The sequence below is a fragment of the Loxodonta africana genome, chromosome 16 (genome assembly GCF_030014295.1).
Source record: "Loxodonta africana isolate mLoxAfr1 chromosome 16, mLoxAfr1.hap2, whole genome shotgun sequence".
In the NCBI taxonomy this organism is placed as follows: domain Eukaryota; kingdom Metazoa; phylum Chordata; class Mammalia; order Proboscidea; family Elephantidae; genus Loxodonta; species Loxodonta africana.
Window position 1 is genome coordinate 45041134 of NC_087357.1, and position 20782 is coordinate 45061915.

Genomic DNA, 20782 nt, shown 5'->3' on the forward strand with positions numbered 1-20782 from the left:
CAATCGACCTTGAATCATCTTCAGCAAAATTTTACTTGCCTGTGATATTAATGATATTGTTCAATAATTTCTGCCTTTGGTTGGATCACCTCTGAAATAGGCATAAAAATGCATTTCTTCCAGTCAGTTGGCCAGGTAGCTGTCATCCAAATTTCTTGGTATAGATAAGTGAGCACTTCCAGCTCTGCAGCCCTTTGTTGAAACATCCCAGTTGGTATTCCGTCAATTCCTGGAGCCTTAATTTTCAACAATGTCTTCAGTGCAGCTTCGACCTCTTCCTTCAGTACCATCAGTTCCTGATTATATGCAACCTCCTGAAATGGTTGACATTGACCATTTCTTTTTGATATAGTGATTCTGTGTATTCCTTCCATCTTCTTTTTAAGCTTCCTGCATCATTTTATATTTTCCCCGTAGAATCCTTCATTATTGTAACTAAAGGCTTGAATTTTTTTCTTCTGTTCTTTCAACTTAAGAAGTGTTGAGCATGTCTTTCCCTTTTGGTTTCCTAACTCCAGGTCTTTGAATGAGTCATTACAATACTTTGTCTTCTCGAGCTGCCCTTTGTAATCTTCTGTTAAGATCTTTTACTTCATCATTTCTTCCTTTTGCTTTAGCTACTCAACATTCCAGAGCAAGTTTCAGAGTCTCTTCTGACATCCATTTTGTTTTTTTCTTCCTTTTCTGCCTTTTTAATGACCTCTTGCCTTCTTCATGTATGATGTCCTTGATGTCATTCCACAACGCATCTAGTCCTTTGTCATTAGTGTTCAATGTGTCAATCTATTCTTGAGATGGTCTCTAAATTCAGTGGGATAAGCTCAAGATAGGACTTTGGCTCTCATGGACTTGTTCTAATTTTCTTTAGCTTCAACTTGAACTTGCATATGAGCAATTGATGGTATTGTCTTGCAGTCAGCTCCTGACCTTGTTCTGACTGATGATATTGAGCTTTTCCTTTGTCTCTTTCCACAGATGTGGTCAATTTGATTCCTGTGTATTCCATCTGGCCAGATCCACATGTATAGTTGCCATTTATGTTGTTGACAAAAGGTATCTGCAAGGAAGAAGTCGTTGGTCTTGCAAAATTCTATCATTTGATCTCTGGCATCATTTCTATCATGAAGGCCATATTTTCCAACTACCAGTCCTTCTCAATTTCCAGCTTTCACATTCCAATCACCAGTAATCATCAATGCATTTTAATTGCACATTTGATCAATTTCAGACTGCAGAAATTGGTAAAAAACTTCAATTTCTTCATCTTAGACCTTAGTGGTTGGTGCATAAATTTGAATCCTAGTCGTATTAACTGGTCTTCCTGGTAGGCACATCAATATTATCCTATTACTGACAGTGTTGTATTTCAGGATAATTTGTGATATGTTCTTTTTAAGGATGAATGCAAGGCCATTCCTCTTCAACATGTCATTCTGCGTATAGTAGACCGTTATGATTGTCTGATTCAAATGGTCAATACCAGTCCATTTCAGCTCACTAATGCCTAGGATATTGTTTATGCATTGCATTTCATTTTTGACAATTTCCAGTTTTCCACGTTCTGATTATTAATGGCTGTTTGCAGTTGTTTCTTCTCATTTTGAGTCATGTCACAAATGAAGCAACAAAGGTCCTGAAGGTCTCAAAGCTTGACTCGCTCCATGTCATTAAGGTCAGCTCTACTTTGAGGCGGCAGCTCTTCCCCAGTTGTCTTTTGAGTGTCTTCCAACCTGAGAAGCTCATCTTCCAGCAGTATATCAGGCAGTGTTCTGCTGCTATTCATAAAGTTTTCAGTGGCTAATTATTTTCAGAAGTAGACTGCCAGTTACTTCTTCCTAGTCTTTGTCTAGAAGCTCAGCTGAAACCTGTTCACAATGGGTGACTTTGCTGGCATTTGAATACTGGTGGCATAGCTTCCAATATCAGAGCAACATGCAAGCCCCCACAGTATGACAGACGCACTAGGGAAATACACCATGGGCTGCCAAAAAACAAACAAATCTATCTTGGAAGAAGTACAGCCAGAAACTCCTTAGAAGCAAGGATAGCAAGACTTCGTCTCACGCACGTTGGACATGTTATCAGGAGGGATCAGTCCCTGGAGAAGGATCTCATGCTTGGTAAAGTAGAAGGTCAGCAAAAAAGAGGAAGACCCCCAATGAGATAGACTGACACAGTGCCTGCAACAATGGGTTCAAGCGTAACAAAGATTGTGAAGAGGTGCAGGACAGGGCAGTGTTTCCTTCTGTTGTACATAGGGTCACCATGAGCCAGAACCGACTTGATGGCACCTATCAACAACAAATTTTTTTTCGGTCTTTCTCTCCACAATGTTTAAAGTTTTCAGTTTACAGGTTTATCACCTTTTTTTAAAGTGTCACTATATATTTCATTATTTTGATGCTATTAAAAATTGTATTCTTTTGTTGCCAGTACATAGAAATAAGATTGATTTGTTAATGTTGACTTCTGTCCTTCAATCTCAATAAATTGTTTAGCAGCATTTTGGTACTCACTGGAACTTTTCTAGGTATGTCCTCATGTCATCTGTGAATAAACAGTACTACTTTATCCTTTCCAATCTTTTTGTTTGTTTGTTTTTCCTCTTGCTTTACTGCACTGTTCTCGTACCTTAAACACAAGTTTGAATAGAAGTGGCAAGAGCACACAAATCCTTGTCTTGGTGTTGATCTTAGGGGTAAAGTGTTCAATATTTTATCACTAAAGATGGTGTTATCTGTAAGTCTTTCATAAGTGCTCTTCATTAGGTTGAGGAAGTTCCCTTCTATTTCTCACTTGATAAGAAATTTTATCACAAACTTTGTAAAATGCTTTTGCTGCATCTATCAAAATATGTTTTTTTCCTTAGCTGTGTTACTATGGCAAATAAAACTAACTGATTTTCAAATACTAAATCAATCTTGCATTCCTCAGAAAACACCACGTGGTCATCATGATTACCCTTCTTATACTCTGCTGGATTAAAGTAGGTAATAATTTGGTAAGGACTTTTTTTGGGGGGGGAGGGTTAGAGCTTTCTTTTCTTGAAATTATCTTTGTCTGATTTTGGCACATGGGTAATACTGGCCTTATTAAATGAGTTAGGAAGTGTTCCCGTCTCTGTTCTCTAAAATATGTACGATGGCGATTATTTTTTCCTTTAATATTTGATAGAATTCACCAGTGAAGCCATCTGGGCCTGGAATTTTCTTTGTAGGAAGGGTTTAAAATACAAATTCAATTTCTTTAACCCTTTAAAAGATTTTTTTTTTTTTAATATTTTGGTGATACCATGTTTTTTCACAAATGGAATGGATGCTGAATCACTGTTGGTAATTTTTTATTATTTGAAGAAATAGGATGCCAAGTCCAAGTGGGCCATATCAGTCCCATGGTCCATGAATTACATCACAAACACAGTACATATGGCCCAGGAAGTGCATCACAAACTGTTTTCCGGGAGGTGAGCATTTTATAAAAGGTGTCATCAGGGAGGTGAGCACCTTATAAAAAATGTCATCAGGAAGGTGCCTAATGCAAGCAGGCCATATTGGCCCCATGTTCCAGGAAGCACATCACACACTTGGTAGATATCAATACCAAGACCCTGGAAGTGCATCACAAAGCGTTTTTTCACCCCCAAAATAACTCATTTACTTGGATATTTCCAAGTGTTTGTAATCGTACCTTCCCAATAACACAAAGGAAATAGTAAACATACTTGTAAGCCTTATTTTGCTGTACCAAAGTCAAAAGACACAAAAGTTTCACACAATCACCCCTCTAGGAAGCATCCCCTCATAAAAATGACTGTGAACACTCAAATATGGCACGGACCAACTTCCTTGTTTTTTAGGCAGTTGCACCAGCTTCCATCATGATGCCAAAACATATTAAAGTGGCTCAAATGCCTGCCAATAAATCCCCGGGGTAGACAATGTAGCTGAAACATATATGTGCCATCACCTTTTCATGTCTGTTTTGGTAAATTGTTTCAAAGAATTTATCTATTTCATCTACGGTGTCAGACTAGTATATAGTTGTCTCTAACATTCCATTATCCTTTTTTTTCTGTAAGATCTCTAGGGATGATGCCTCTTATCATTTCTGATATTGGTAATTTGTATTTCCCCTCTGGTCTTCTTGAACAGTTTAGCTAGTGTTATTAATTTTATTGATACTTTTCAGTAAATTTTTAATTTCACTGATTTTCATTGTTTTCTATTTCACTGATTCCCAGTCTAACCATTATTCCTTTTATTCTCATTTTGAATGTAATTTGCATTAATTTAGTTAGCATAAATTCCCTTCCTTTTACCTATTTTGATTACCATAAAATAGCATACATAACTGATTTTAAACCATTTGCCTTCTCTAAATAATATAAGCATTTAAACATGTCGTTGTTAGCTGCTGACCCAAGGCAATCCCATGCACAACGGAATCAGACTGTTATGACCTGTAGGGTTTTCACTGGCTAATTTTTCAGTAGATCACCAGGTCTTTCTTCTTAGTCTTAGTCTGGAAGTTCCATTGAAACCTGTTCAGCATCATAGCACACAAGCCATCACTGATACGTGGTGACTGCACTTGAGGTGCACTGGCTAGAATCAAATCTGGGTCTCCTGCATGGAAGCTGTTGTTTTCCTTTGAAGAGTATTGGTTTTTCTTCTAGTAGGCATTTTGATTACTGGCTGATTACTTTCGTATTATATAAATATAGGCTTCATTTTATGCCTTGTTGATGTGGATCTGAGAAACGCCCCAAGTGTTTCTTTTGGGCTTTCAATTTATCAGAATTCAACCTCCAAACTCTTATCTCCCTTATGGATCTTGTTGAGGTTTGATTTTAGTCTTTTTTTTAGTTGTAGTTGTTGTAAGTTGTGGGCTTTCTGGTGTCTCAGCTGGATCCTTGAATTATTAAGTAGGTCTCTTCACACTAGCTGGAACAGAACTTGAAAATCTCCCAGCAATGCTCAACATTTAGCATATCTGTTTCATTCTCAACTCCCTACCAGCTGCTTTCTGGAAAGTCTTGCATGGTCTCACTTTATGCATGGGTCCAGTCCTAAGCAAAATTTGCAGAAAGCCATGGCACACTTTTGAGTAACTCTCGTGCACAGTTCCCCACTCTCTGGTATCTTGTTTCTATAAAATCCAGCCATTTCAGTGGCCCAAAACTTTAATCTTTGTCTCCATACCACAGCCAGACCTCCATTCTCTGCTTTGGCTCCAGCTCACTGCTATAGTTGGGAAATTGTCAACAGGAAGAGAACAAGAACAAATTTGAGCCTCACCACTGAATTTCCCTTCTCTCAGAGATCAGTTTAATGCTGCCTGTCATCCAATACCTTAAAATGATTGCCTCATATTTTGGCCAGTTTAACAGATGTATATGAACAGAAAGCTAATCACCAGTTATTCCACCATGGTCAGATATGAAAATCCCTAAAATCATTCTATTTTAATATGATGTTGTAAAAATGGTGTGGTGGCGGCATAAGACCTCCTCTAACTTCACAAGGGAAAAGGAGAATCAAGATCAACAGCCTAAGCCTGATTCCTATGAGGCAGAGGTCAGATATACCTCCTCTCTGCCATCTTTACCAGTTCTGACAATTGTCCCTCCCATGGTCCTCTGTACTTCTCTGCTAAGTTCCATAACTCATTGCAATGGCCACAGAGAACTCCAGACAATTTTCACGATTATGGAGCTTATAAGGGAAGTAATAGGTTACAATTCAGGTTGAGAAATACTAAAGATACAGCTCTTTCATCAGGACAGCCTCATCTCAGCTGTGCCTGCAGGCACACCTCTCTCTGGTCCCTCAGCCTCTGCTCTGCTCGGGCAAGTGTAACACAGGTCTTTTAGCTCTGCCAGTAAGTGTCCAGAGGCAACCCACCTCACCAGTAAGCTTCCTCCCCAAAGGCACTCACTCAACTTTCTTGCTCCATGAGCCAGGAAGCCCACCATGCTATCTCCTGCTGGTCTCTCCTACTACTTGTTTCTTTGCCACCACTTCTCGCCATCTTCAGCGTTACAGCTCTCTCTCTTGATCTCCTGGTTCCAAGAGCTTCTTACTGCAGGAACCCCGCGTCCAAAGGATGTGCTTTGCTCTTGGTTCTTCTCCCTTGGTAGTGGTAGGATCTTCTTCCTGTTCTGAAATTGGCTATTTTAAGCCTAGCAGGGTGGCAGAAATGACCAATCCTGTTGGTGGGTCACAATTACCTGATCTGCACAGTCCCACCCAGTCATTTGGATGAGAGCTACAAGGCCATGGTGACAAAGATCACACCAAAACGATCCATCGCACTGCAGATGTCTTACTAAAATTGTATTTAAATATTCTACAATGTTCCATTTATTACACATATCTTAATTTTAATCCACTAATGCCTTAATTAAGGAGCCCAGGTGGCGAAGTTGCTAACGAAAAGGTTGGCGGTTCGGACCCACCAGCTGTTTCTCGAGAGAAAGATGTTGTATGTCTGGTTCCATAAAGATTTACAGCCTTGGAAACCCTATAGGGCAGGTGTACTCTGTCCTCTAGGGTTGCTGTGAGTCAGAATTGACTAGACGGCAGTGGGTTTGCTTTTCTGGAATGTCTTAATTAAGGAGCCCTGGTGGCACTGTGGGTAAAAGCTTGGCTGCTAACCAAAAGATTGTTGGTTTGAATTCAACAGCTGTTTCAGGGGAGAATGACATGGCAGTGTGCTTCCGTAAAGATTACAGCTTTATCCTCAACAAAATTCTAGCCAATAGAATTCAACAACATATAAAAAAAATAATTCACCGTGACCAACTGGGATTCATACCAGATATGCAGGGATGGTTCAACATTAGAAAAACAATTAATGTAAACCACCATATAAATAAAACAAAAGACAAAAACCACATGATCTTATCAATTGATGCAGAAAAAGCATTTGACAAAGTCCAACACCCATATGACAAAAACTCTCAGCAAAATAGGAATAGAAGGAAAATTCCTCAACATAATAAAGGGCATTTATACAAAGCCAACAGCCAACATATCCTAAATGGAGACAGTCTGAAAGCATTCCCCTAGAGATCGGGAACCAGACAAGGATGGATGCCTTTTATCACCACTCTTATTCAACATTGTGCTGGAGGTCCTAGCCAGAGCAATTAGGCTAGATAAAGAATTAAAGGGTATCCAGATTGGTAAGGAAGAAGAAAAAGTATCTCTATTTGCAGATGACATGATCTTATACACAGAAAATGCTAAAGAATCCTCAAGAAAACTACTGAAACTAATAAAAGAGTTCAGCGGAGTATCAGGATACAAGATAAACATACAAAAATCAGTTGGATTCCTCTACATCAACAAAGAGAACATCCAAGAGGAAATCACCAAATCAATACCATTTACAGTAGCCCCCAAGAAGATCAAATACTTATGAGTAAATCTTACCAGAAACTTAAAAGACCTACTATACAAAGAAAACTACAAGACATTACTGCAAAAAACCAAAAGAGACCTGCCTGAGTGGAAAAACATACCTTGCTCATGGATAGGAAGACTTAACAGTGTAAAAACGTCTTTTCTACCAAAAGCAATCTATAGATACAATGCAATTCTAATCCAAATTCAAATGACATTTTTTTAAGGAGATGGAGAAACAGATGACCAACTTCATATGGAAGGGAAAGAGGTCCCACGTAAGTAAAGTATTACTGAAAAAGAAGAACAAAGTGGGAGGCCTCACTCTACTTGATTTTAGAACCTATTATACTGCCACAGTAGTCAAAACAGCCTGGTATTGGTACAACAACAGGCACATAGACCAATGGAACAGAATTGAGAATCCAGACACAAATCCAACCACATATGAGCGGCTGGTATTTGATAAAGGCCCAAAGTCAGTTAAACGGGGAAAAGACAGTCTCTTTAACAAACGGTGCTGGCATAACTGGATATCCATTGGCAAAAAAAAAAATTAGACAAGACTCATACCTCACTCCATGCACAAAAACTAACTCAAAATGGATCAAAGACCTAAATATAAAATCTAAAATGACAAAGATCATGGAAGAAAAAGTAGGGACAACAGCAGGAGCCCAAATACATGGCATAAACAGTATATGAAACATTACTAACAATGCACAAACACCAGAAGAGAAACTAGATAACTGGGAGCTCCTAAAAATCAAACACCTATGCTCATCCAAAGACTTCACCAAAAGAGTAAAAAGATTACCTACAGACTGGGAAAAAGTTTTTAGCTATAACATTTTCGATCAGCATCTGATCTCTAAAATCTACATGATGCTACAAAAACTCAACTACGAAAAGACAAATAACCCAATTAAAAAATGGGCAAAGGATATGAACAGACACTTCACTAAAGAAGACATTCTGGTAGCTAACAGATACATGAGGAAATGCTCATGATCATTAGCCATTAGAGAAATACAAATCAAAACTACAGTGAGATTCCCTCTCACTCCAACAAGGCTGACATTAGTTCAAAAAACACAAAATAATAAATGTTGGAGAAGTCGTGGAGATACTGGAACGTTTATACACTACTGGTGGGAACGTACGATGGTACAACCACTTTGGAAATCGATTTGGCGCTTCCTTAAAAAGCTAGAAATAGAACTACCACACTATCCAGCAATCCCACTCCTTGGAATATATCTTAGAGAAATAAGAGCCTTTACACAAACATATATGCACACCCATGTTCACTGCATTACTGTTTATAATGGCAAAAAGATGGAAGTAACCAAGATGCCCATCAATGGAAGAATGGATAAATTATGGTATATTCACATAACGGAATACTACGCATCGATAAAGAACAATGATAAATCCATGAAATATTTCATAATATGGAGGAATCTGAAAGGCATTATGCTGAGTGAAATTAGTTGCAAAAGGTCAAATGTATGAGATCACTATTATAAGAACTCAAGAAATAGTTTAAACAGAGAGGAAAATATTCTTTGATGGCTACAAGAGTGGGGGCGGAAGGAAGAAGAGGTCTATTCACTAATTAGATAGTAGACAAAAACTACTTTAGGTGAAGGGAAAGACAACACACAATACAGGAGAGGTCAGCACAATTGGACTAAACCAAAGCAAAGAAGGTTCCTGAATAAACTGAACGCTTTGAAGGCCAGCATAGCAGGGGTGGGGGTTTGGGGACCATGGTTTCACGGGCACATCCAGGTCAGCTGACATAACAAAATCTATTAAGAAAACATTCTGTAACCCACTTTGGAGAGTGGCGTCTGGGGTCTTAAACACTAGCACGTGGCCATCTAAGATGCACCAAGTGGTCTCAACCCACCCAAAGCAAAGGCGAATGAAGAACACCAAAGACACAAGGTAATTATGAGCCCAAGAAATAGAAAGGGCCACATAAATCAGAAACCACATCACCCTGAGACCAGAAGAACTAGATGGTGCCTGGCTACAACTGATGACTGCCCTGACAGGGAACACAACAGAGAACCCCTGAGGGAGCAGGAAGCAGTGGGATGCAGACCTCAAATTCTCATAAAAAGACCAGACTTAACGGTCTGACTGAGACTAGACAGACCCCAGAGGTCATAGTCCCCAGGCCTTCTATTAGCCCAAAACAGGAACCATTCCCAAAGCCAACTCTTCAGAGAGGGATTGGACTGGACTATAGGATAGAAAATGATAGTGGTGAGGAGTGAGCTTCTTGGCTCAAGTAGACACGTGAGACGATGTGGGCAGCTCATGTCTGGAGGGGAGATGAGAAGGCCCAAGGGGACAGAAGCTGCCTGAATGGACATGGAAACAGAGGGTGGAGAGGAGGAGTGTGCTCTCATTAGGGGGAGAGCAACTAGGAGTATACAGCAAGGTGTATACAAATTTTTGTATGAGAGACTGACTTGATTTGTAAACTTTCACTTAAAGCACAATAAAAATTAAAAAAAAAAAAAAAAGATTACAGCCTTGAAAACCTTTGAGGGCAGTTCTACTCCACCCTGTAGGATAGCTATGAGCTAAAATCTGTTTAATGCCTTAATTAACTGCACAAGTGTATGGTTCATTTAATTCACTCAATAGAAAACATGGGCAGGTAATCAAACTATTCCTGCTCCAAAACACTCTGCTAAAATTTCAGAATGCTTCATAAATTATACATTACATTAAATATAAACTTTTAATATAACAGGTTTATTCTTTCTTCTGACATAAAAAAAGTGATAGCTTGGGATTTATACTATAAACAAGGTGATATATTTTCTACTACTGTTTTAATCATTAATTTATATTTTTACTGAAGTGTATCATCTTAAAATGTCATATTGTTCTTTTAAGTCTGATTACCAAAAAGCAAGCAAATAAACCAACAAACAACAAAAAACACAAGAAACCTCTGACCCCTGTCCATTTCTTACACTGCTCACAGCAATCACTATTTTAACTTTTTCTCTTAGCATTTACTCCATATCATTTAATAATAACATAAATATACTGGGTACTATTCCAATTTAGATATTATCTACTGACTTCCCACTATGGAATATGAGGTCTTATACGAAATAGCACCACTGCCTGCGTCTATCCCCATGATCCTCCTCAATAACTGTCTTCTCTAAATAATCAATTTTTTTGTTACATCAATATTCAATGTTTGCATTACGAAGATGGAAATATTATACCCTGCTAAACCAAATAATTATATTAGGATTACATTTACTTCCTTACAACATTTTGTTTTCCTTGGAATTAATACTACTTTAAAAATTTTCATTTGTTTAGTATCTTAGTTTCTTATTGCTCATATAAAAGAAATTCCCCAAGCGGATGGCTTTAACAAACAAATTTATTTTCTCGCAGTTTAAGAGGCGAGATAAAGAACAGTGACGAATCTCTGAAACACTTCATAACATGGAGGAATCTGGAAGGCATTATGCTGAGCGAAATGAGCCAGAGGCAAAAGGACAAATATTGTATAAGACCACTATTATAAGATCTTGAGAAACAGAAAAAACAGAGAACAACACATACTTTTGTGGTTACAAAGGGGGGAGGGAGGGAGGGAGGGAGGGAGGGAGAGGGTTTTTTATTGATCAATTAGTAGATAAGAACTGCTTTGGGTGAAGGGAAAGACAACACTCAACACAAAGAAGGTCAGCCTAATTGGACTGAACTAAAAGCAAAGAGGTTTCCGGGATAAAATGAATGCTTCAAAGGTCAGCGGAGCAGGGGCTGGGGTCTGGGGAACATGGTTTGAGGGGACTTCTAAGTCAATGGGCAAAATAATTCTATTATGAAAACATTCTGCATCCCACTTTGAAATGTGGCGTCTGGGGTCCTAAATGCCAACAAGCGGCCATCTAAGATACATCAATTGGTCTCAACCCACCTGGAGCAAAGGCAAAGGAAGAACACCAAGGTCACACGACAACTAAGAACCCAAGAGACAGAAAGGGCCACATGAACCAGAGACCTACATTATCCTGAGAGCAGAAGAACTAGTTGGTGCCCGGCCACAATCGATGTCTGCCCTGACAGGGAGCGCAACAGACAACTCCTGAGGGAGCAGGCGACCAATGGGATACAGACCCCAAATTCTCATAAAAAGACCATACTTAATGGTATGACTGCGACTAGAGGAATCCCAGAGGCAATGCTCCCCAGACCTTCTGATGGCACAGGACAGGAACCATCCCCGAAGACAACTCATCAGACATGAAAAGGACTGGTCAGCGGGGCGGAGAGAGATGCTGATGAAGAGTGAGCTAATTAAATCAGGTGGACACTGGAGAGTGTGTTGGCAACTCTTGACTGGAGGGGGGATGGGAAGATAGAGAGAGAGGAAAGACGGCAAAATTGGCACGAAACGAGAGACTGAAAGGGCTGACTCAATAGGGGGAGAGCAAGTGGGAGAAGGAAGTAAGATGTATGTAAACATACATGTGACAGACTGATTGGAATGGTAAATGTTCACTTAAAGCTTAATAAAAATTAATTAAAAAAAAAAAAAAAAGAGGCGAGAAATCCGAATTCACGATGCCAGCTGGGGGGAAAGTTCCTTGTCTCTTTTCAGCTTTTGTTCCTTGGTTCCTTAGTGATCTTCATGTGGCCTGTATTTTCCCCTTTGTTTGTGCTTCCTTTTCTGTACCTACTTTCCTTTTTTTATATTGTAAAGGTGATTGGCTTAAAATACGCCCTAATTGATATGGCCTCATTTACATAACAAGGAAAGTCCTATTTTCAAATGGGATTACATGCACAGGTTTAAGAATTAGGATTTACAACACATATTTCGGGGGGACACAATTCAATTTGTAACATTGTTTTCTAATTTATCCCCCACAGTCAATGTCTAAATCTTCCAATTTTTTATACATTAAACATTTAATCAATTTGATCTTGGAGGCATTTCTTCCAGAGACCTCTGTGGCCCTGATTCAAGTAGACTAGCTAAATGTGCTCCACAACTGTCATCTTGGAATCTCCTTTTATAATTATCCAGGGATTCCCTTCATATCTGTCCTGTTTTATATTGCACTTCTTCGACCCAATGCTATGATTCTGGTTATAATTCAAACAGATATGTGAAATCAGTTGTATATCCTCATAGAGGAAAAACAATCACTGAACACTGTTAAGCATAAGTAAACCAAACATCCGACCTGTAAAATCATGCACAGAGAAATAAATAACAATAACCGCATCTTTTTTAGGAGCCTCAATGATCCCATGCCTTGGATAACAGGAAAATACACATAATTTGCAAGGAAGTTTCTCTCCAAAGCCTCATAAAAATATACAAGGAAAATGATTACTGACTTACATTCTTTATTCAAGTAAAATTTACACCATGTATAAAACAGCAATCAATATAGACTGATTTAGTAAAAAAAAAAAAAAAAAGTACAGCATAATATATACAATTATATTTTTAAAAAGTCAGGATGTAAGTTACTATGATTACAAAAATAAAATCTGTATTAAAACATTCTCCATAATGGATTTATTTAGCCGTTTTTGTTCGAAGTCGTCGTTTGAGAATCTGGTGATCACTTTCCTTTACTTTCTGGTCCATCACTATCTAAAATTTACAATTGCACAATTATTAGAAAATGTATAAGTGAAAATACAAATGAAGACTTTTTTATAATAAATATGTTCATGTGCTTAATAACTGAAATAATACACTGTAATATTTTTTATCCTCTTAGACCGCAGGTATAAAGTCATCCTTAAAAAGGGTGCCTAGAGAAATAACAAGGAGCCCTGGTGGTGTAGTGGTCAAGTGTTTCCCTGCTAACTGAAAGATGGGCGGCTCGAGCCCACCAGGCTCCGTGTGGGAGAAAGATGTGGCAGTCTGTTCTCAGGAAGATTTACCGCCTTAGAAACCTTATGAGGCAGTTGTACTCTTCCATAAAGGGTCACTATGCTCTGGAATCAATTCAACAGCAATGGGTTTGTTTTTTATAGCCAAAATACTTATTGAAATATTTGAAGACAAGTGCTTCAAATAATTTCTTTTAAATGACCTTTCTTAGCAATGGGTTAATAAACTTAAGAGGTAGAGAGTGCATTACACTGTAATTAAGAAAGGAAGTAATATTCAGCCAAGGGAAGAAACTATGTAGTAATCAGAGAGATGGTAAAAAAATGACCAACTGAACAAGTTATACAAGAACATTTCCTAATTGACCCTAATTCTTTACACCTGCCTTCAAGCGTCTAATAGCTACTACTGTGAAAGGTCTCTCCTGATTTTTCTTGCCACTTCTTGAAGGTTTTTCCTTTCATTATTTTTCTATCTTCACTTTTATACATTAAGCAAACGTAATTCCATTCTATTATGGAATTAAAACTCCTCGGATGAGTTTTCAAATGCAAATGGTCTAATACTTTTATACATTAATGCAGTGTTTCTATTTAATTACTATAAATTTAATACACCTAAGACCAAAAGTATAGCATTTTAAGAAATCTGATCTAAAGAGCAGAGATTCAAACTATTATGAAATTAAAATTATAATAAACACCTCAGAATTCAAAAGAACATGAAGAGTTTTATATTTATCAAAAATGAAACACTAGCTTACCACTTGGCCAGATATATCAATAGGAGATGAAATTTCACTTGTGTATAATTTCCGTTTGGCTCGTTTTGGTTGAAATGCGTTTTCTTTGCTTGTGTCCACGTTTACGGGCTTTGAAGTACTTATTGTTTCAATTAGCTTCTTTGCTATGAAAAAAGTTTAATTAATTCCTGAAATAAAAAATCATTTCCTAGCTGCAAAGATTTGAAATCCTTAAAAAAAAAGAAAGAACATGTACATAATAAGAAAAACACTGCAATATATAAATGGTCAGAGGACATGCATAGAAAATTCACAAAGAAAAAATAAAGTGCCTAATAAACACATGAAATAATGATCAAGCAAACAAAATCATGTAAATAAAATATCTTTTGATTGATGTTTAACATAGAGAAAAAGATAAGTTTAAGTTATAGGATAAAAAAAAAAATAAAAAACAGGATAGCCAGTAAAATTCAGGAGTTTTAATGACTTGGAAGAGGTTTATGCCATGTTAAACAAAAGGATACATATTAGTAGACTAGGCAGCATTAAAAATAATAAGGTAGTAGATTTAGTTAAGGACTGATATGTAAAGATGTACACAATGAACATTAAGGGAAAGCAGTTTGTATATCGTCAGCCCTTGACTTATATTGGAGCCCTGGTGTCACAGTGTTTAAGCGTTCGGCTGCTAACCAAAAGGTCAGCAGTTTGAATCCATCAGCCGCTCCCTGAAAACCCTGTGGGGCAGTTCTACTCTGTCCTATAGGGTCACTATGCGACGATATCAACTCGACGGCAACAGGCTTTACTTATATTTAACATACACACACATAAAGAAATAGAAACCAAACTGTTAGCAGTTGATTGCTCCTGGGAAGTGGAATAATACAAATTTTTAAATTTCCTACTTTGCACTTTTTTTTTTTTAATGGACACATATTGCTTTAAATAGAGAACATAGTTCCATTTGGGAAAATTCATGGAGAGAAAAATCTAAATATATATGATATCAACAATATTTTTTAAAAATAGAGAAAGAAAAAATTTAAGGAAATACACTAAATTGATGTGCCAGCCAGGGAGCCCTGGTGGAGCACTGGTTAAGCGCTCAACTGCTAACTGAAAGGTCGGTGGTTGAAACCCCACAGTTGCTCCATGTGAGAAAGATGTGGTAATTTGCTTCTGTAAAGATTTACAGGCCTGGAAACTCTATGGGACAGCTCTCCTCTGTCCCAGAGGGTCGCTGTGAGTCAGAATTGACTTGACAGCAGTGGATTTGTTTGTCTTTTTTTTTTTTTGGTATGTACCACCAGCCATTATACTAAGCAAACGATGTGAATAAGAGAGACAATTTGCCCTTGCAGAACTTACATTTTAGCGGGAAAGAGAAATAATAAAAAAACAAATAATTACAGTTTGAATGAATGCTAAGAAGAAAAGTATCAGGATGGAATAACAAAGATTAAGTCGGGCTGGAATGAGGGTGAGGGAAGGCATCTCTGATGAAGTAGCGTCCGCAATGAGAGCTGAAGTGTGACAAGGGAGCAGGCATGTTCAAAGTCAGGGTGTGTTGTAGGTAAAAGAAAGCACAAGTGCAATGATCTCAAAGCAAGAAGGAATTCTTCATATTCTAGGAGCTGTCAAGAATCCAGCAGGATTGAAGCTGGCTAGCTATCAACGATAGAACAACACGAGATAAGGCTAGAGACCCACTGCAGTATCGAGTGGATTCTGACTCATAGAGACCCTACAGGACAGAGCAGAACTGCCCCATAGCGTTTCCAAGGAGCGCCTGGTGGATTTGTACTGCCAACCTCTTGGTTAGCAGCCGTGGTACTTAACCACTATGCCACCAGGGTTTCCAGTTAGAGAGTCAGAAATCAGGCTATAATTTGATTTGCATTTGAAAATGTCACTCTGGCTGCCATGTACTGAATGGATAGAAGATGGGCAAGAACGGAGAGCTGGGAGACCAGTAACACTGAGTAATGTATTAACAGTGCTTATCAGAGCAGCAGAATTTTAAGAACTAATCTCTGTTGTCTTTTTTCCTTACACTTCCAAATGATCTACAACAGACATGTATTGTAGTTATAATCCAAAACTTCTTAAAAAGGGATATCTTATATTCTTAGAAATATGTTTTTAAAAAAATCCATGTCAGTTGTACACACTGGGAAGCTGTTAAGAAACTGAGAGCCAATCAAGTAAGGTAATAATTATCAGTATCACCTTCTCCTTGAAAACATATTTCTTTTTAATGTAACGGTGATAGCCACTATAACTTAAATACGTAAGACTATAAAATAAAAGTCCCTCCTCTTCAAACTTGGACACTTAACAGTAGCTGTTTGCCCTTCCAGGTATTTTCAATGCTTGTATAAACTATATATATATATATATATATTTTATATATAAACTATGTATATTTTCTACATACATATACACACACACACAAGATACAGACTATAATATATATAATGTATACTTTATATATGTATATAAAATCAAACCAAACCTGGTGCCGTTGAGTCAATTCCCACTCAGAGCTACCCTACAGGACAGAGGAGAACTGTCTCATAGGGTTTCCAAGGGGCAGCTGGTGGATTCAAACTGCTGACCTTTTCGGATAGCAGCTGAGGTCTTAATCACTACCCCGCTAGGTAGTATGTGTGTGAGTGTATGAAGTATATTTTTAAAGAAATAGACAAATGAGTCTAGAAGGTCTGAAGTTTCCAAACTGCACTGAGGCATGACACAATAAAATCACAGGACTACCTTAGAATTTTTTTAATTTTCAAGGAAAACAATAATACTCAATAGCTCAAGGTAGTTTATAGTTTTAAAATGAAATCATATTACAACTCCTTTTGATGACGAGATTTTTGCAACCTGAGTTTTCATGAATTGAATTTTCAGTGATTATTTGGCCATAAGTACTTAACGGATGGTACCATTTTTTTTTTTTTTTAAATTAGATGTTTGCTTTGGCCCAAGGACACAATGAAAAGGAACGCTGAGACATTAAGGAAACTGTGAACCAAGAAAAGTTCAGGAACCTTCATGGTAAATTTTCACTCAATTCAATTTTCCCCTATTTCTAGTCCCTCTCCCTCCCCATTCTCCTTACCTCTAGTCTCCAATTCAGCCTGCTGCTGCCACTCAAGTAATCTCCACCCCCTAGTATGCATGTACACACACAAGTGTATGTGTATATAAATATTATACACACACACACGTATTAATGTCTACATTGTAAAGTTAAAAAGTACAAAGCACACTATTTCTGCAACTAAATTCAATAGATGTTTATAGAAATACATGTTTTTGACATATTAAAAAACATGAGAAGGATATATATCATCATCCTAACAATGAATACCTCTAGTGGGTATAATTATTTGGGGCAAAACGGTGCCTACGACATCTCTTCTCGTATCTGTTACAATCATGTCATTCCTTCAATGCCCAAGTTAAATCTCACCTCCTCCATAAAATCTTCCCAAAGCCCACTGATTAACATAATAGTTCTTTGCCCTCCACTGCTACCTTAGCACTTTGCTTATACCTCTATTACTACATTAAGCAGCCTTCCCTGGATCAATTATTTAAATATGTCTTTCTACTCCACTACATAGTGAATACCTAGGCATATCATCCTTTCATCTGTTTCTTTCTACAGTATCTAGTATACATAGTATAATATTCATTGTATCAAATCGTTGTTGGGTTTATACACCAATCAAATATTAGAAAACACCCTGCACATAACAAAGAAGGTCATTTAATTAACTCTATGCAAACCTTTTGATTGAAGAATTGCTGGAGATTGTTGTAAGAATTCTCCAAATTTCTGCAATGTTCCTTCTTTTTTCTTAGTGGCCAAGTTTACACTAATTGTGGATGCCTGACTCCGTAAAGAGTAAGTTTTCTTAGATGATGGACGCATAGAAACCTAATAAACACACATTTTTTTTTTTGTCATTATTGATGAGGAATTGTTAGAAGGAAATAACTATAGCTGTGCTTAGAAAATTTAGCAAAAACAGTCAAAATTTTTAAGTTTCTACATTTTGTCTACGATATTAATGTAATTAAAAAGTAGAATTTAAAAAGCCAGAGTCAGGTCATAAATTCTCAGGGATGGAACTTAAAATTATGTATATGAGGAGAAGGATCAAAGGGCCAGAGAATGGCAGAAATGAGTTTGACAGGTGAGTGTTAAGTCAGAACTTAACACAAGAAAAAGTGCCAGCTACTGGGCAAATGTCGAAAGTTATATTCCAAACTGAATTTTATATAAATATATATATATATATATATATTTTTTTATATATATAGGAAATGGATGATAACTGAGTTATAACTGAACAAAATTGGATTTCTGGATAATAGTTAATCAGAATTTGACATCTATGTTTTTATCTTTTACTTTATAAATATATTATGAATACAGTCAATTTGGGACAAAGAAAAAGACAAACCTTTTGTTCATTTTTGGCAGAAGAATTTCCATGTTCTGAAATGGGGAGCTTCGAATTAGTTCTGGGTATAATATTCTTCTTATTTTCATACTTCACCAAGTCCTTAAAAAAATGAATTTCAGCTCTGGGTAATTTCTCAACTATATTTCATTTTTCTAGACATTAAAAAATTCTGTGAAGGCTATATTATTACTGATATGGGATATAAAAATTGAAAGAGGCATCTGACCCGAAGGAAAATGGCTGACCTAATGCTAAGGCTCAGGGTAACCTTTTACCCAAATTCCTGTCAATAAAGAACCACACCTTTCACTAAGGAAATTTTCTTTGTGGTTAGGCTAAGATTGTAAATCTCTAACCAAACCTTAACAAAACTCTTCATGTTAGATCTCCCCAGGAGATCTTATGCTCTGAGGGAAGTAATGTTTACCAACCTGTTTCCGACAGTATGCGTCCGCCATAGTCATGCCATTATTTTGTGACACTCATGAGAACCCCTCTGCAACCAGATACCTTGCAATTATGTCCTTTAGCCAATCAATGTATTCTAGCTGTATTAATGTAACCAGTAATATTAAAAATCACTCTTTGCTTTGTCTTGCCTTTGAGACCTCAATCAGAATGCTGTTTGTAGTTCCTCCTGTGGCACTATAATTATGTATAATTTGCATCCCCTCCCTGATTTGTGAGCCTCAGACCCTCAGGTTTTCATGTTTCCCCATTTGAATAATCTACTGGCTTCAATAAATCTATTTAATTTTACTTCAACAGAGCTGGAGAGTCTTCTCTTTAACATTTGACAATAGTCAGCAGGATTTGGAATCACCTCTCTCCAGCAGGATGCTGAGGGGTTGAAAAACGCCATCAGGCACTGACAAAGGGTCTCTTTTGCCCTCTCACTTTCTTGGACCCACTGGGAACTGTGAGAAGGTGAGTGCTCCTGAATCGAACCCTGAAGCATTTTGGCTCAGTTCTTTAGGATTTATCGAAGCCTTCTCTACTTTTATTATCTCATTCACAGCTGAGCAAGTTTGTTGGAAGTTTGTGTTTCGTTCCTGGCTGAACAAGTTTGTGGGACATTTATGTTTCCAACTGTGGTTTGAATGTTACAGGTTGCCACCTACTGGCTTTATCCTGCTAAGAGTGTTCATGCTCATCTTTCTTGTTCTGTTTGCCTATTTCTAACTGGTTTCAAAGGCTGTCTACTGAGGTGCCTTCAGGTCTTGTAAGCTGCAAAAACAAAAGGCACAGTTTGCAAACCACATCCCAACCCTGCGGCAAAACCCAATAGATTTTTTTCTCCCCTCTCAGACCCTGAAGTTCTCAGTGAGCTTTTAGGTCAGAATTTTGTTCCTGTTCGTGGTTTGAACATTTTAAAGAAATTTTGAGCATGACAAGCCCACCATCTAGCAGATAAAAGGTATAACTCCCCATACAAACCTTTCCCTTTCGTTTCTGTTTGTCTCTACAAAGGGTCTTTGTGTCTTCGCCGTCATCTACTGGTTAATAACGCTCAATTCATCTTCTGTTTGCACTCTAGCAAACGCTTTGGTTTCTTTTCCTGTCTGCTATCCTTCAGATGTTTTGGTCTGCGAGATCAGCTTTAAAATTTGTTAACCTAGGTTTCCTGTACGTTAGTGGGGGTTGCTACAAGGAGCCTCAGAGCCTTTTGACTGAGACTCTGAAAAACCAAATGCAACATTTCGCTGTTGCAGTCTTTTTTTGTGCAGTTGAGTGGAATCACCAAATCTTGCAATAAAATAGGTAACGCCAATTTGCAGGGGGCCGTGGCAGCTCCTGACCTGTTTTGTGCTGAAAATTCAAATTCACAAAAAAAGAACAGGCTTGGTGGTCTGAAGAGGCTAGGAGAACCCCCAAGGCTATGGCCCCCCGACACCCTAACTCAGAACTGAAGCCACTTCTGAACCCCTCTTTTCAAAGATCAGATAGGCCTATAAAACAAACAGTAGCACATGTGAGGAACGTGCTTCTTAGTTCAATCAAACATACGAGACCAAAGGGGCAACTCCTCCCCAAAAGCAAGATGAGAGGGCAGACAGTACAGGAAAGCTGGACAAATGGACATGTGGAACCCAGGTGGAAAGGGGGAGAGAGCTGTCACATTTCAGGGATTGCAATTAATTTCACAAAACAATTTGTGTATAAATTGCTCATTGAGAAACTGGAGCTGTAAACTTTCACCAAAAGCACAATAAAAAAAAAAAAAAGGATTATTATA

General features: G+C 37.8%; 1 protein-coding gene across 9 annotated transcripts in view; it reads right to left on the reverse strand.

Moving 5' to 3' along the window:
• Positions 1 to 12867: 12867 nt before the first annotated feature.
• KIF20B (kinesin family member 20B) overlaps positions 12868 to 20782 on the reverse strand; it is an 85191-nt gene continuing 77276 nt past the window's right edge. For 6 of the 9 annotated variants that reach the window (XM_064269590.1, XM_064269591.1, XM_064269593.1 and 3 more), the window contains 4 exons: positions 18544 to 18645; positions 17864 to 18014; positions 14078 to 14220; positions 12868 to 13068 (listed from right to left, as the gene is read on the reverse strand). In XM_064269590.1, coding sequence (XP_064125660.1) covers positions 12991 to 13068; positions 14078 to 14220; positions 17864 to 18014; positions 18544 to 18645 — 474 coding nt within the window. In that variant the 3' untranslated portion in view covers positions 12868 to 12990. Of the gene's footprint in view, positions 13069 to 14077; positions 14221 to 17863; positions 18015 to 18539; positions 18646 to 18977; positions 19774 to 20782 lie in introns of those variants that run through there. The other 3 variants (XM_064269596.1, XM_064269592.1, XR_010318097.1) reach the window with 2 other exon arrangements.